Here is a 13,425-nt window from a genome sequence, read left to right on the forward strand (position 1 = left end):
GTGGCATTGATCCCCAGTTTCCTTTAAAGACTCAGCTTAAAAAAAGAGGCAGACACTGTAGTTTGCTGGGTAGCTCACTCTGAATTGATCAGTTGCTTCAGACGTGTACCGCACCAGCAGCGGTCTAACCGCTCGGACCCGGGTGTCGCTGCTCGTGGCTTGAGGGTCTCCGGATCCGGGGGCTCAGGGTCACTCTAAAACGTGATGGGAGGGTTATTTACAAGGGAATTAGATAGTTCGGAACACTACTCGTGGTGTGCGGTAATAGGGAGTACCGCCGCTGCCGTTGGGAGTACCCGGGGTGATGGAGTGGAGCAGCCTGATGACGTTACCCTCCATGGGTAGGGGAAGGCCCCGGGACTCTGGATGGTGGAATGGATTGCAGGGGGAGCGCAGACTCGCGGGTAGCAGGGGGCTGATCAGGTACTCCCTCAGAAGGAAAGCAGACGCTGACAATGTGGTAAACCAAGTCTCTGGGTGCCACTGCCCTCTTGGAGGAGCTTGTCCGGGTTCCGTCCCCTGAAGTACTGCCTGATGGTCCGGAGCCTGCCTCCATGCACATAATTTTAGAAGTGTTCAAGTGGCCCGTAAGCTTAAAGCTGTCCGGCCCCACTCCCTACTATGGGTAGTAAAGGAGCTTGCTCTCAGGAGCTCATGCTTGGGATTTCAGTGGGCTGCTTTGTTTGGAAAGCCCTATCCCCCTTGTTGCGCTAGTGCCCCCGATCTCTGAGCTTCATGGAGACAGTCCGTAAAGGCCCTGTCCTCCGCAGGTTAATTGCCGGGTTGCTTGAAGCCTCTCCCCAACCTAGGGTCCAGTGCTTTCGGCCCCAGACTGGCTATTGAACTGCAGCTGCCGACCGTCCTCCTCGACTAGCTAGACACCCAGTCCCAATATCCCGCGACCGGGTCTCCTGCTCCTCCGGGTCCAGACCACCATCTGCAACCGAATCTACTTCTCTCCTGGGAGCTCCAATTCCCAGCTTCCCCAAGATCCTCACTGCTTGAGGGCTACCACACAACTCACTCTTCGCTCCACTGGAGCCAACTCACTTGTCACCTCCCACCTCCCTGCCTGACCCCTAGGTGGGCGGCCCTATTCCAGCTTAGCAGCCCACTGGTGTGCGTGACAGGGTGTGTTGCGAGGTGTGATTGGGATTTTGGATGCTGATGGAGGCAGTGCTGCGAGTTGGGAACCCAGAACCAAGAGGGTTTTAGTCCTGCACTGGGAGATAAAGAGCGTGCAGTACCCTGTGACGACCTGACTAGTCCAGGGGCATCACACAGTCATTATCAAAATTCTCACTTCTTAGGTAAAACCTGTATTCAGTGAAGACTTTTTCCATTACTGAGATAATAGAGGACAGTTGGTGCTGATGGGATTCTATGACAATGGGAGGACTGAGGAGCTAGAGGCAGAGCTCCGCCCCTCCTTCCTTTTCTATCCACATAGAAGCTCATCAGTAACAGCTGCCATCTCCTATCTCAGTAATAGAAAAGTCTTCACTGAATATAGATTTTACCCCAGAATTGAGAATTTTGATAATGACATCAATTCTGGCAGAGAAAGAAGCAAATGTGATAAAATATATTACAAAGTTCCTTATTTTCATGTGCAATATTGATTTATGAAATACAATTTAAAACAATGGTTACACTTTTAATATTCTATTCCTTATGTCATGCAGAGCATGTTATTTACCCATTGTGGGCACCTGCTGAAAATAGACCTACTTTCAGTGTGGTTGCTGCCACACATTAGTGTGACTAGATATTAACTTTAGTGGGCTGTTAGATATAAGTGGGTGTAATTTTGTAGACATTAAGTCAAAATATTTAAAGGTATTTTTCCTCCTTTTAAAAGAATGTCTGTTGTCAACCCAAACTCCCTCCATACCTCCCCCCACCGCCCCACACCACCAAAACATAGAAGAAAGCTGGTACTTGCTCTCACCTACTGTCAAAGGCTCTAGATTTGAATGTGTGGACACCACTCTGTCTCCCCGACTGCAGCTGCTCTATTATACTCTATTACACTCAGCCACAGCAGAGAGGATAGATCTATTTGCACATGCTAAGATCTGGAGACTGACCGTGAGTGACCAAAGGCACCAGGTTACTCCAAAGGCCACACTGGCTCTGGGCAAGCAAGTTTTATAAATCACTAGAGAAAGAGGCGGGTGTACGCTGAAGCTGCTTGGCCATGCCAAGGGTGCAATTAGCACCCTGATTAGCATTAGAAATAAGGAATATTAGTTGACATTTGGACTGTGGCACATGACCGTTGTTGGTAATCACTGGGCTCATCAACTGTGCTGTCATCAAAGAAATGAACACTGATCCATGTCATTGGCTGCAGCAGGTATATGCCTTTGTGATGTTGCTGCTGAAGCCATGTCTACAAGAACGAAGCAGCACTGCTAGAACAGCAGGGGTTAAGGAGGTTTAACTTTTTTAGTCCGAAGACTTGCTCTATATAAACATAGAAAAAAAAGCAAAATGGAAAATACCTGCAATTAAGAAATAGCTTACAGTAAATAGGAGAAAGACACGTTAATATTCTGTACCTCATGTCCAATGGCAGGAGTAAGTATTAATATAACCATACTTTCAACCAAGGGTAAAATAAATTACATAATTTAAGAAGTAACCTGACCTGTACTATTTATTGTTGCATATCTTGTCATTTTTACATGTTTGATTTGCAGACTAAAGCTGGCTAATGATTTAATCCCTTGGAGACCAAATCAATTTTTCTTTTTAATCTGACGTGTTACTTTATGTGGCAATAATTCTGGAATGCTTCAACATATACTAGTGATTTTGAAATTGTTTTTCTCAGTACACAGAATACTTTAACAGTAAATTTAAGTTAATTTGTTTTGTATTTATTTATAAAAAATATCAAACATTTGACAAAAGTGTAAAAAAAATTAGCAATTTTCATAGTTTGAATGTTTACACCTTTAATCCACAAAGTCACACCACATAAACTTAATGTTATTCATTAACTTTTTTATGTCTACATCACGTCCGCAAAAGGTCTAAACTGTCCTTTTATTTAGTTAGGATTAGGGATGAGGAACCCATGTAAGTTGGGTTTAGGTGGACTTTAGTTAAAATTTCGGGACTCCCACTTGATTTGAACTTCACCCCAAATCCCATATAAGTCAATTGGGACTCGAACTTTGTTGCTGTAAATGGTAGTAGTAAAGGCTAGGGGGCTGCAAAAGTAAATAAAATCGGGGTAAGAGCAGGAAAATTGCCCTTCAAACAAATGTAGATTGCAAATAAGTAAACAAAATAAATAAAAAAATAAAGCTGTCTGCTTTATCTTGGCTGGTTATAAAAAAATAGAGGGGAACCTACACGTTTTTTTTAAATTATATATTTAAATAATAATTAAAAAAAAAAAAAAATGTCATAGTCTCCCTCTATTTTTGATAACCAACCAAGGTAATGCAGACAGATGGGGGCTGGTATTATCAGGCTGGGAAGGCCCATGGTTATTTGATCCTTCCCAGCGGCAGGTACGGAATTTCTCACAAGCAAATAACTATGGGCCTTCTCAACCTGATAATACCAGCCCCTATCTGTCTAGTTTACCTTGGCTGGTTATCTAAAATAAGGTGGATCTCAGTCTGTTTTTTGTTTTTTTTTTTAAATAGTTCAAGAAATAATATTAAAAAACAGTGTGGGGTCCCCTCTATTTTTGATAACAATCCAAGGTAAAGCAGAGAGCTAAGGACTGGAGCTCTCAGGTGTCTGCTTGGGCTGCGCTGGTCATCAAAAATAGGGGGGACCCCAGTCATCTTCTCCATGCCAAAGCTTGTTGATTGGCACTGCAGCCTTTCTACAAACTTTATTAACATATGAACAGCACCCGAACTCTGACATGACTTCCATGAAAAATTAGAGCTTGAGCTCCAGACAACAGAACCCCGGTACAATCCCCAAATGTGACACCCCAGGGCTGTGGGTACTCTGTCCTGGGCGCGTGGTGCGTAGGGGGGAACAGTCGTGGTCGCAGTCAATGACCGGTTCCGTGACCTTGGGGGTCGGTCCAATAAAAAAGGGCTAAAAATAAAAGAAAAGGGAGAAATAATAATAAAGAGTTCTTTGACTACGTCACTTGCAGTGTGCGGCCAGGTTATTTGAAGCCACCGCAGCAGGGTCTTGCTGGGGTTGATGGAGTAGTGCAGCTTAGGTGTTTTGGGCCCTCCACAAGCAGGGCTAGGCCCCAGCAGTGGATGATGGGAGTTATAGTAGGGAACAGTCAGTGTATGTGTACGGAGGCGATAAGGAAACAGTCCACACCAGTATTGCAGTTTTAACTTGCCTTGTCTTTACTTTGTTTTAGTGCTTGGACCCGCTGGTGCCACTTCCAGATGTTCCCGCTCCCCTTGTTCTCGGTGCCAGTTATGACCTGGGGTAGCTGGCCTCTGTGCACTCTCGTTTGTATTGGGCTCCGGTGGCCTAGAGCTTCTTGGGAACTTCTCCTTTTCTGTCTTGGTCCTATTGCAGGCAGCCTGGACTATTTAAGGGGGTCAATCCCCGGTCCCCTCTTTGCTGCTGATGCTTTAGACTCTTTGGTTGGCGATGGACCCTGGAGATCTTATCGCCTGGCAGATTTAACAGTTGACCATAAAGTGTCTCGCTGTCCTAGGGTCTGCACCCCGCCTCGTGCTGAGTCCTGTGAGCCTAGGTTCCAGACGTCTACAGGCACTCCGTGGTTCCTGGAGTATTCCACTTCCACAACCACGGTCCCTGGAGTCCTGGTTACTTACTCCACAGTCCCTCACTCCTGTTATAGCTTTCAGTTATTACTTCAGGTCTTGCTGCACCTTTCTTTCTTTACTTCACTCTTTCACTCTTGCGACTTCTACTCTCAACTCTCCTCTCTCCTCATTCCTAGGTCCTTTCACTCACTTCCTCCCGCCAACTTTCCAACTGACCACTGGCCCCTTCCCTCTCTGGGTCTCTCCCTACATATTGGGTGGCGACTATCCAATCAGTGCCCATCCCTTTTACCTGTTGCTAGTCAGTCTCCCAGTCTGGAATTAGGGTTGTGTGTATGTGGCCTGAAGGTGCTGGTGTGTTGACTGACACGGATATTCCGGGGTTTGGGTTTCCCCGTTCACATTTGTGGCACCTGGTACCACAGGGGTGCTACACAAACATTACAGTTCAGGCTCTTATAAAGGTTTAGCGGCAATGTTTCATTTTTTTTCTCCACCTTTTCAAAGAATATTATGAGCAGCAACTGTGGGCCCTTTCTCAACTATAGGAAAGTCTGTCTCCACTGAATATAGATTTTCACAAATTATACTCATGAATTGAGAGTCATGACTTTTTTATTGATTTATGAATTGTAAATTTAAAACAATAGTCCCTCTTTAATTTGCCATACTTTAGATCTTTTGCATTGGATTTTTTTGCCAATGGTCTCTATATATTATAGTTTGATACACTTGACTGTTAAAGAATTGGATTACATTTTCTTCTTGCTCTTTGCCAAATCGGTGATCTTTTTATGTATGTTTGTGATAACTTTAGCTAAGGACTTATTCACCCATCAATATTTTTGCATCAGTGTTTCAACAGTATTTGTATGTAGAAACAAGGAGTGTCAACAAAACTGGTGTCAATCTTACAATAATAGTTTTTTCTGTTCCACTCCTGGCTTTTTCATACAAACACTGATGCAAAAATACTAATGTGTGAATGAGCAATCAATTTGTTGTTGTCAGGCAATATTAACGCAGAAGCTTATTTCTGAATTTTTGTTTCCATATCCAGTAGACAGTGGTGGCACCGTAGTTTTAGTCAGTCAAGATGGAATACAAAGACCACCCCTCAGGTTTCCTCGTGGCGGACATCTCCTCCAGTTTCTCTCCTGTCTAGAAAATGGTCTACTCCCACATGGGCAACTTGATCCTCCATTGTGGTCCCAAAGAGGAAAGGTATTCTAGATATTAGTCCATTGTTGATATTTGCTTATCACCAGGTTTAAAGGGCAGATCCACTCAAAATGTACGTTATGTCTTGACATTTTAAACAGCTCTCCTGGGCTCCTTTCACATGTGTATCCCACGTGTATTGCATGCTCTATTCAGGGACTCCCTAAATAGGACGTTTCTGTAGATCTGAACATACAATGGCACACATGGTGGCTGCAGAACGGAAATATATATATATATATATATATATATATATATATATATAACATTGTATTTTTGTATTTATTTTTTCCAATTTCGCCTGAGAGAGATTAAGATTTAAAGTATTTTTTTTATTATTATTATTATTTGTTATTATAGCGACATTTATTCCATGGAACTTTACAAGTGAAAAGGGTATACCGTATTTTTCGGACTATAAGACGCACCCTGGTTTTAGAGGAGGAAAATAGGAAAATAAAAAAATGTGGTCATGACACACTGTTATGGGGCGAGGATCTGCTGCTGACACTATTATGGGGGTAATGTACCCAAATTCTCTACTAAGGTACCCCATCCTGGTAATGATCCTCCTGCCTTGTATATGATCCTGCTATAAACCCCCATCCTGCTCATATACCCCCATCCTGCTTATATACCAGCATCCTGCTCATATTCCCCCATCCTGTTCATATACCTCCATCCTATTGATATACCCCCCATCCATCCTGCTCATATTCCCCCATCCATCCTGCTCATATTCCCCCATCCTGTTCATATTCCCCCATCCTGTTCATATACCCCCATCCTGTTCATATACCCCCATCCTGTTCATGTACCCCCATCCTGTTCATATACCCCCATCCTGTTCATATACCCCCATCCATCATGCTCATATACTCCCATCCTGTTCATATACCCCCCATCCATCCTGCTCATATACTCCCATCCTGTTCATATACCCCCATCCTGTTCATATACCCCCATCCTGTTCATATACCCCCATCCTGTTCATATACCCCCCATCCATCCTGTTCATATACCCCCCATCCTGTTCATATACCCCCATCCTGTTCATATACCCCCATCCTGTTCATATACCCCCCATCCTGTTCATATACCCCCATCCTGCTCATATACCCCCCATCCATCCTGTTCATATACCCCCCATCCATCCTGTTCATATACTGCCATCCTGTTCATATACCCCCATCCTGATCATATACCCCCATCCTGTTCATATACCCCCATCCTGTTCATATACCCCCCATCCTGTTCATATACCCCCATCCTGCTCATATACTCCCATCCTGCTCATATACCCCCCATCCATCCTGCTCATATACTCCCATCCTGTTCATATACCCCCATCCTGTTCATATACCCCCATCCTGTTCATATACCCCCCATCCTGTTCATATACCCCCCATCCTGTTCATATACCCCCCATCCATCCTGCTTATATACTCCCATCCTGTTCATATACTCCCATCCTGTTCATATACCCCCATCCTGTTCATATACCCCCCATCCATCCTGCTAATATACTGCCATCCTGTTCATATACCCCCATCCTGTTCATATACCCCCCATCCATCCTGCTTATATACTGCCATTCTGTTCATATACCCCCCATCCATCCTGCTCATATACTGCCATCCTGTTCATATACCCCCATCCTGTTCATATACCCCCCATCCATCCTGCTCATATACTGCCATCCTGTTCATATACCCATATCCAGCTCATATACTCCCATCCTGCTATATGCCCCATCGTGCTCATATACCATCCTGGTAAATGGCCTGTATCCTATAGCACAGAGAAAAAAAACAAACGTTTATACTCACCTTTTTTTCACTCCGTGCAGCACCGATCATCTTCCTCTCTGCACCATTGACGTGTGTGTGTGTGTGTGTGTCCGTTCCCCTGGAGCACGCGATGTCTTCCTGTCTGTGCCGATCAGCTGATCAGCACAGATCACCTGACCGACACAGACAGGAAGACATCGCGTGGTGCAGGGAGACGGCTCCACACATGGGGATGGGTGAGTGTACTGATTCACTGCACCCCGCGCTGATGATGACGCGCAGGGAGCAGTGAATACAGCTGCACATGATCACTCCAGGCTGTAATTGCCAGGGGTAATCATGCGGACCGGCTCTTTACTATGCGCGCGTCCCCGCTCATCCTCCCGCCCACCTGTCAGCGCCGGCTTCTGCTCTGAGAAATGGGCGGGAGGATGGGCGTGCATATGTAATGAGCGGGCCCACGTGGTCACAGCAGGCTGCTACAGCCTGCTCGTGCCCCCGATGACCCGCTCCACCGCAGCACCTCATTCCCCGCAGCCACAGTCAGACCATAAGACGCACCCCCAACTTTCCCCCAACATTTGGGGGAAAAAATGTGCGTGTTATGGTCCGAAAAATACGGTACATAAAAAAAACAAGTACAACAATCATGAACATAACAAAAACAGACTGGTACAAGAGGAGAGAGGACCCTACCTGCGAGGGCTCACAGTCTACAGGGTATTTGGCCCCTAATGAGTTCATTTTAGTACAAGAAGATGTTATTGAACAGTTTGCACTGGGGCATGTATATTTTCCACTTGTATGATGTTGGCTAATCATAAGCGGGCAGCAATACTCAAAGACAAGAAGAACACGCCTCCACCATAGCATAACTCAGGTTTCTCATTGCGTGAGGCATATAATGTGAGACATCCGTGATCTCCTGCCCTAACCTTCTGCATGTGTCAGTGTGGCTAAATATAAGGGCTATGGGAGGTAGAGAGCTGATGAGATGGTTTATAATACGCCACAACTAAACTAAGCTGCACTTTCTAATCATGCTGGAGGTTAGACACGGGAACAGAACTGTATCATGACCTCTCTCATACTGCGATTGTAGAGATGTGTCCCTCTTTCTGCTGTGTTACTGCCTGCTTATGATGGGTCACCATCATACAGGAGGAAAAAGTACAGTGTAAACTATCTAATGACACCCACTTGGACTTAACAAAAATTAACTCATTGGTTTCAAGTACTTTGCTAATATCTCTGCAACAGAGAGGCAAAAATGTAAAATAAAAATGTATTCCATGTTCAATATGAACAGTTTGTTGAAAGGTCCTCTTTAACAGAATGCAAGGACTCCATTACGTCTCCTTGGTGATTTATATTAAGGTTATTGAATTTTCTACAAGGATATAAAGGGTAAAACAATTTTCTTACTATCTCATACCATACATATGTAAACGTGAAGTTACCGATCTGTGATTACTAAAGCTGATTACAAGTTTGTACTCTATGATCCAATGTACTGTTTACTAAGATTTGCTTCCAGTGGCAAATTTCCTATTATAGAACTGATTTTACAATGGAGGCGGAAATGCTGAAATATGGATGTGCAATGTAGCTCCATCTTCATTTTTGCATCAGTAATCGATAAAGCACTGACTATTGTTTATCATTGTACTGTATTTTATCATTTTTTTTAAAACAATATAAACATAGACTTGTTGTTGAAGTCTGACATGTAAAAATGCTGAAGAAAATCATTTTAAACATTTTATTATTTGTGTCAAATTTTGCCTAATGTTTAATCATCTTTACATAACATAGGGTAAAGTATTTCCCAAGCTGAGAAAGCGAAGTCCTCAGGGTTCTTCAGAGTCCACCTCTGATAAGGAAGAAGATGAAGCAACAGACTATGTATTCAGAATAATATACCCAGGGAGTCAATCCGAGTTTGGTATGAACAAATACATGAGGTTTTATATATGTGTGTGTGTGCGTGCGTGCGTGTGTAAACACACATACATATGGACAGAATGTGTATAGTAGTGACACATATTTTTAGATGTGACAATGTGCTTCGCCACGGTTGTTAACACCTTTATTTTTATTTGTAATTTGTACATCATTTTCAAAATTATTCTGTCTTATGCATTCCTTAGCTGGTTCCAATAACATTTTATTGTTGTAATCTGATAAAGCCCCTAAGTATTTAGTAAATGCATGTTATAAATAGCTACCAAATTAAAGGGGTTTCTACCACTAATTTTTCAGTGCACCAAAAGTGGTACATTGTGTAGTGCTTGTGAATGGTACTGCAAGCCCTCACCTATGTATTTGTATGGTAGAGAGCTTGGTAACATATGCAGTCACTACACAATGAACAGAGCTGTGCTACTTCCAGTGCACTGCAGCATCTTCGGTTAGCTAATCAAGGAGGGGTGGTAGAAGTTAAAAACAACCACCTATTTGTTATTGATGACTTGTCCTACAAATTGGTCATTGATATTGAAATCCTACAAAACCCTATTATGTAGTGGAAACTCGTTTCATACAATAACTTGCTTACTAGTTATTTTTTAACACTGAATTAACCAAAAGTCTAAGGCCCTGTGCGCACACTGCGTTTTTACCCACGTTCTTGATGCAGAAATTTCTTGAGAAAATGGTTGTAACCGTTCTGCAGAATTTCTTGAGAAAAAGAATGAGCATGTCACTTCCTTTCTGCAGGTAACTGCGTTTTCTGCCATAGATTATGGCAAAGTAACACAGGGACCAACCTGCGGGAAAAACGCGTCAAAAACATATAAAAACCGCATGCGTTATTGGTGCGTTTTTTGAATGCAGGTGCGCTAATCTTTCACTCTCAAGAAATTTCTCCAGAAATTTCTTGAGAAACTTCTTCAGAAAAATCCTTTTTCTAGTGCGCACAGGGCCTAAAACTGAAATACTTTAGATAAAGACTAAAGTCTCCCTTGTTCATTGTATGTCATCGACTAGTAATGCAGGCATGACTGTATAGTATTTTCATTATGTTCTTCTTTTGTTTGTAGTTACCGTGCATCATCATTTTCAGCTTTCATTAACACATTCCCCATGTTCCACCTCGTCTTACCATATGAGTCCTGCAAGTCAAACTTCAGTGGTCCAAACACATGCTGAGAAGTGTTGCCATACCCCTGACATGCCGGGTCTGCTTTTACACACTTTCTTTGATTTTGTATGTTCTGGTACCAACATCTTTCCAAGTAAACCTGATGACGTATTTTAACATATTCTGGTCATTTTGGCCAGTATTGTAATTTGTGTATATACAGTTAGGTCCAGAAATACTTAGACCGTGACCAAATATTTGGGATTTTGCCTCTGCATGCCACTACAACTGAAATGCAATGGACGTGTAGACTTTCAGATTTAATTAAAGGGCCTGAACGAAAATATACTGTGAATTATTTAGGAATTGCAATCATTTTTTAAGAAAACCTCCTGATTTCAGGGGCTCAAAATTAATTGGACAAATTTAGTTTACCATAAATAAAATGTTCATTTTTAACACTTTGTAGAGAATCCTTTGCAGGCAATGACTGCCTGAAGTCTGGAAACCATGGTCATCACCAAACGCTAGCTTTCTTACTTTATGATGCTATGCCAGGCTTTTACTGTAGCTGACTTAAGTTGTTGCTTGTTTGTGGATTTTTCTGCCTTAAGTTTTGTCTTAAGTATGTGAGATGCATGCTCGATAGAGTTCAGATCTTATGATTGACTCGGCCATTGCAGAATATTCCACATCTGTGCCTTAATAAACTCCTGGGTTGTTTTCAAAGTATGTTTTGGGTCATTGTCAGCCTGTCCTGTGATGCGCTGTCAAACAAGCTTGCTAAATTGAGTTAAATCTGAGCAGAAAATATAGCCATGTTAACTTCAGCATACATCCGGCTGCTTCTGTCTTCAGTCACATCCATCAATAAACACTAGTGCCCCAGTGCCATGGGAAGCCATGCATACCCATGCCATCACACTGCCTCCACCATGTTTTACAGAGGATGTGGTGTGTTTTGGATCATGAGCCATTCCAAGCCATCACCATGCATTTTTCTGGAAGAGATTGATCTTCGTTTTATCAGTCCATAGAATGCTTTTCCAGACTGTGCTGGTTTCTTTAGATGTTTTTGGCAAAGTGTAATCTGGCCTTTCTATTTTTAAAGTTGCGGTCTGAAGTCAAAAGTAACTTTCATTTTAAATACTTATTTAATGCTATGATCTAAGCTATTTTATAATATACTTGTATTAAAATTTCCCTACCATTCCCCAACTACACTATCTAACCGCTATTCTCTTTTTTTTTTTTTTTTTCTGTCTTGTCTGATGATGATTCAGTTGAAAATCTCAGTACATGCTGCGACACTCAAACAAAGTGTCATCAGGGGCACAGTCGGTGACAGTGACCGCAGCTTCTGCCCCTCCCTGAAGCAAAGCGTCATTATGACACTTGTTTCAGGGGCTGGTCTGTCCTTCTGTGTTCCGTTCTGCTCTGTCCCTGCTCTCTTTCTCAATGCACAGTGAAAGTTAATTTTGCCTTCAGACCACTCCTTTAAAATAGAAAGGCCAAATTATACTTTTCAAACAAACATCTAAAGCAGTTAGGGAAGTGCAGAAAATGTTTAATACAAGTATATTAGACAACACCTTAGATTATAGCATAAAAAAGATAGGGATTTGAAATTAAATGTACTTTTGCCATTCCTTTATGGCTGATTAATGGTTTGCTTGTGGTGAATCCTCTGTATTTGCTCTCATAAAGTCTTCTCTGTATGGTAGACTTAGATACTAAAACACATACTTCCTACAGAGTGATCTTTCTTGGGTGGATGTTGTGAAGAGGATTTTCTTGATGATGCTGTGATCATGCACCACTGTTGTCTCCTTTTGACGTTGAGGCTCTTTTGACTCCCCAAGCTCACCAGTGTGCTCTTCTGTATTTTTTTTGTTTCTTGCAGAATGTACCCAACTGTTGATTAGGCCACTTCTAATATTTGTGCAACCTCTCTGATGGATTTCCTCCTTATTTTTCAACCTCTTTTTCTCTTCCATTGGGGGCTCCTTTGACCAAATGTTGTAGGTTCACAGCAACAGCTTCCAATTGCAAATGCCAAACTAGGAATCAGCTACAGTCCTTTTATCTGCTTAATTATTGATGGAGTAATGACGGACTAGCCCATGAAGCCTAGTAAAGAGCTCTTGAGATAATTGTCCAATTACCTTTCAAAAAGAGGCAGCTACTTATTAAAGAGCTGTAATTCCTAATCCCTTACTCCAACTAGGATGTGAATACCCTTAAATTAAAGCTGAGAGTCTGTACTTAAAGGAAGCTTGTCACCAGATTTGGTGACTATAAGCTGCCACCACAGTCCACCGTCATGAGCTCTTATATACAACATTTTAACTTGCTGTATATAATAGCCCAGGTTGCTGTGTAGAATGTAAAAATCACTTTATAATACTCACCTAAGGGTCGGTGCAGTGCAGGCAGGATGGATAGGTGTCTCCATTCTCCGATACCGGCGCCTCCTCTTTCGGCTTTCTTTGTCCTCCTTCTTCTGAAGCCTGGGTGCATGACGCGTCCTACGTCATCCACACTAGCCGGCATTGAGGTCCCGCGCAGGCGCACTACAACACTTTGAACTGCCCTG

General features: G+C 42.7%; 1 protein-coding gene across 1 annotated transcript in view; it reads left to right on the top strand.

The window, feature by feature from the left end:
* SGSM1 (small G protein signaling modulator 1) overlaps positions 1 to 13,425 on the top strand; it is a 333,454-nt gene that overhangs the window by 230,341 nt on the left and 89,688 nt on the right. Inside the window, exons 11-12 of the mRNA XM_075320055.1 lie at positions 5,797 to 5,960; positions 9,563 to 9,692. Coding sequence (XP_075176170.1) covers positions 5,797 to 5,960; positions 9,563 to 9,692 — 294 coding nt within the window. The remainder of the gene's footprint in view (positions 1 to 5,796; positions 5,961 to 9,562; positions 9,693 to 13,425) is intronic.

The sequence above is a fragment of the Anomaloglossus baeobatrachus genome, chromosome 1 (assembly GCF_048569485.1).
Source record: "Anomaloglossus baeobatrachus isolate aAnoBae1 chromosome 1, aAnoBae1.hap1, whole genome shotgun sequence".
Lineage (NCBI taxonomy): Eukaryota > Metazoa > Chordata > Amphibia > Anura > Aromobatidae > Anomaloglossus > Anomaloglossus baeobatrachus.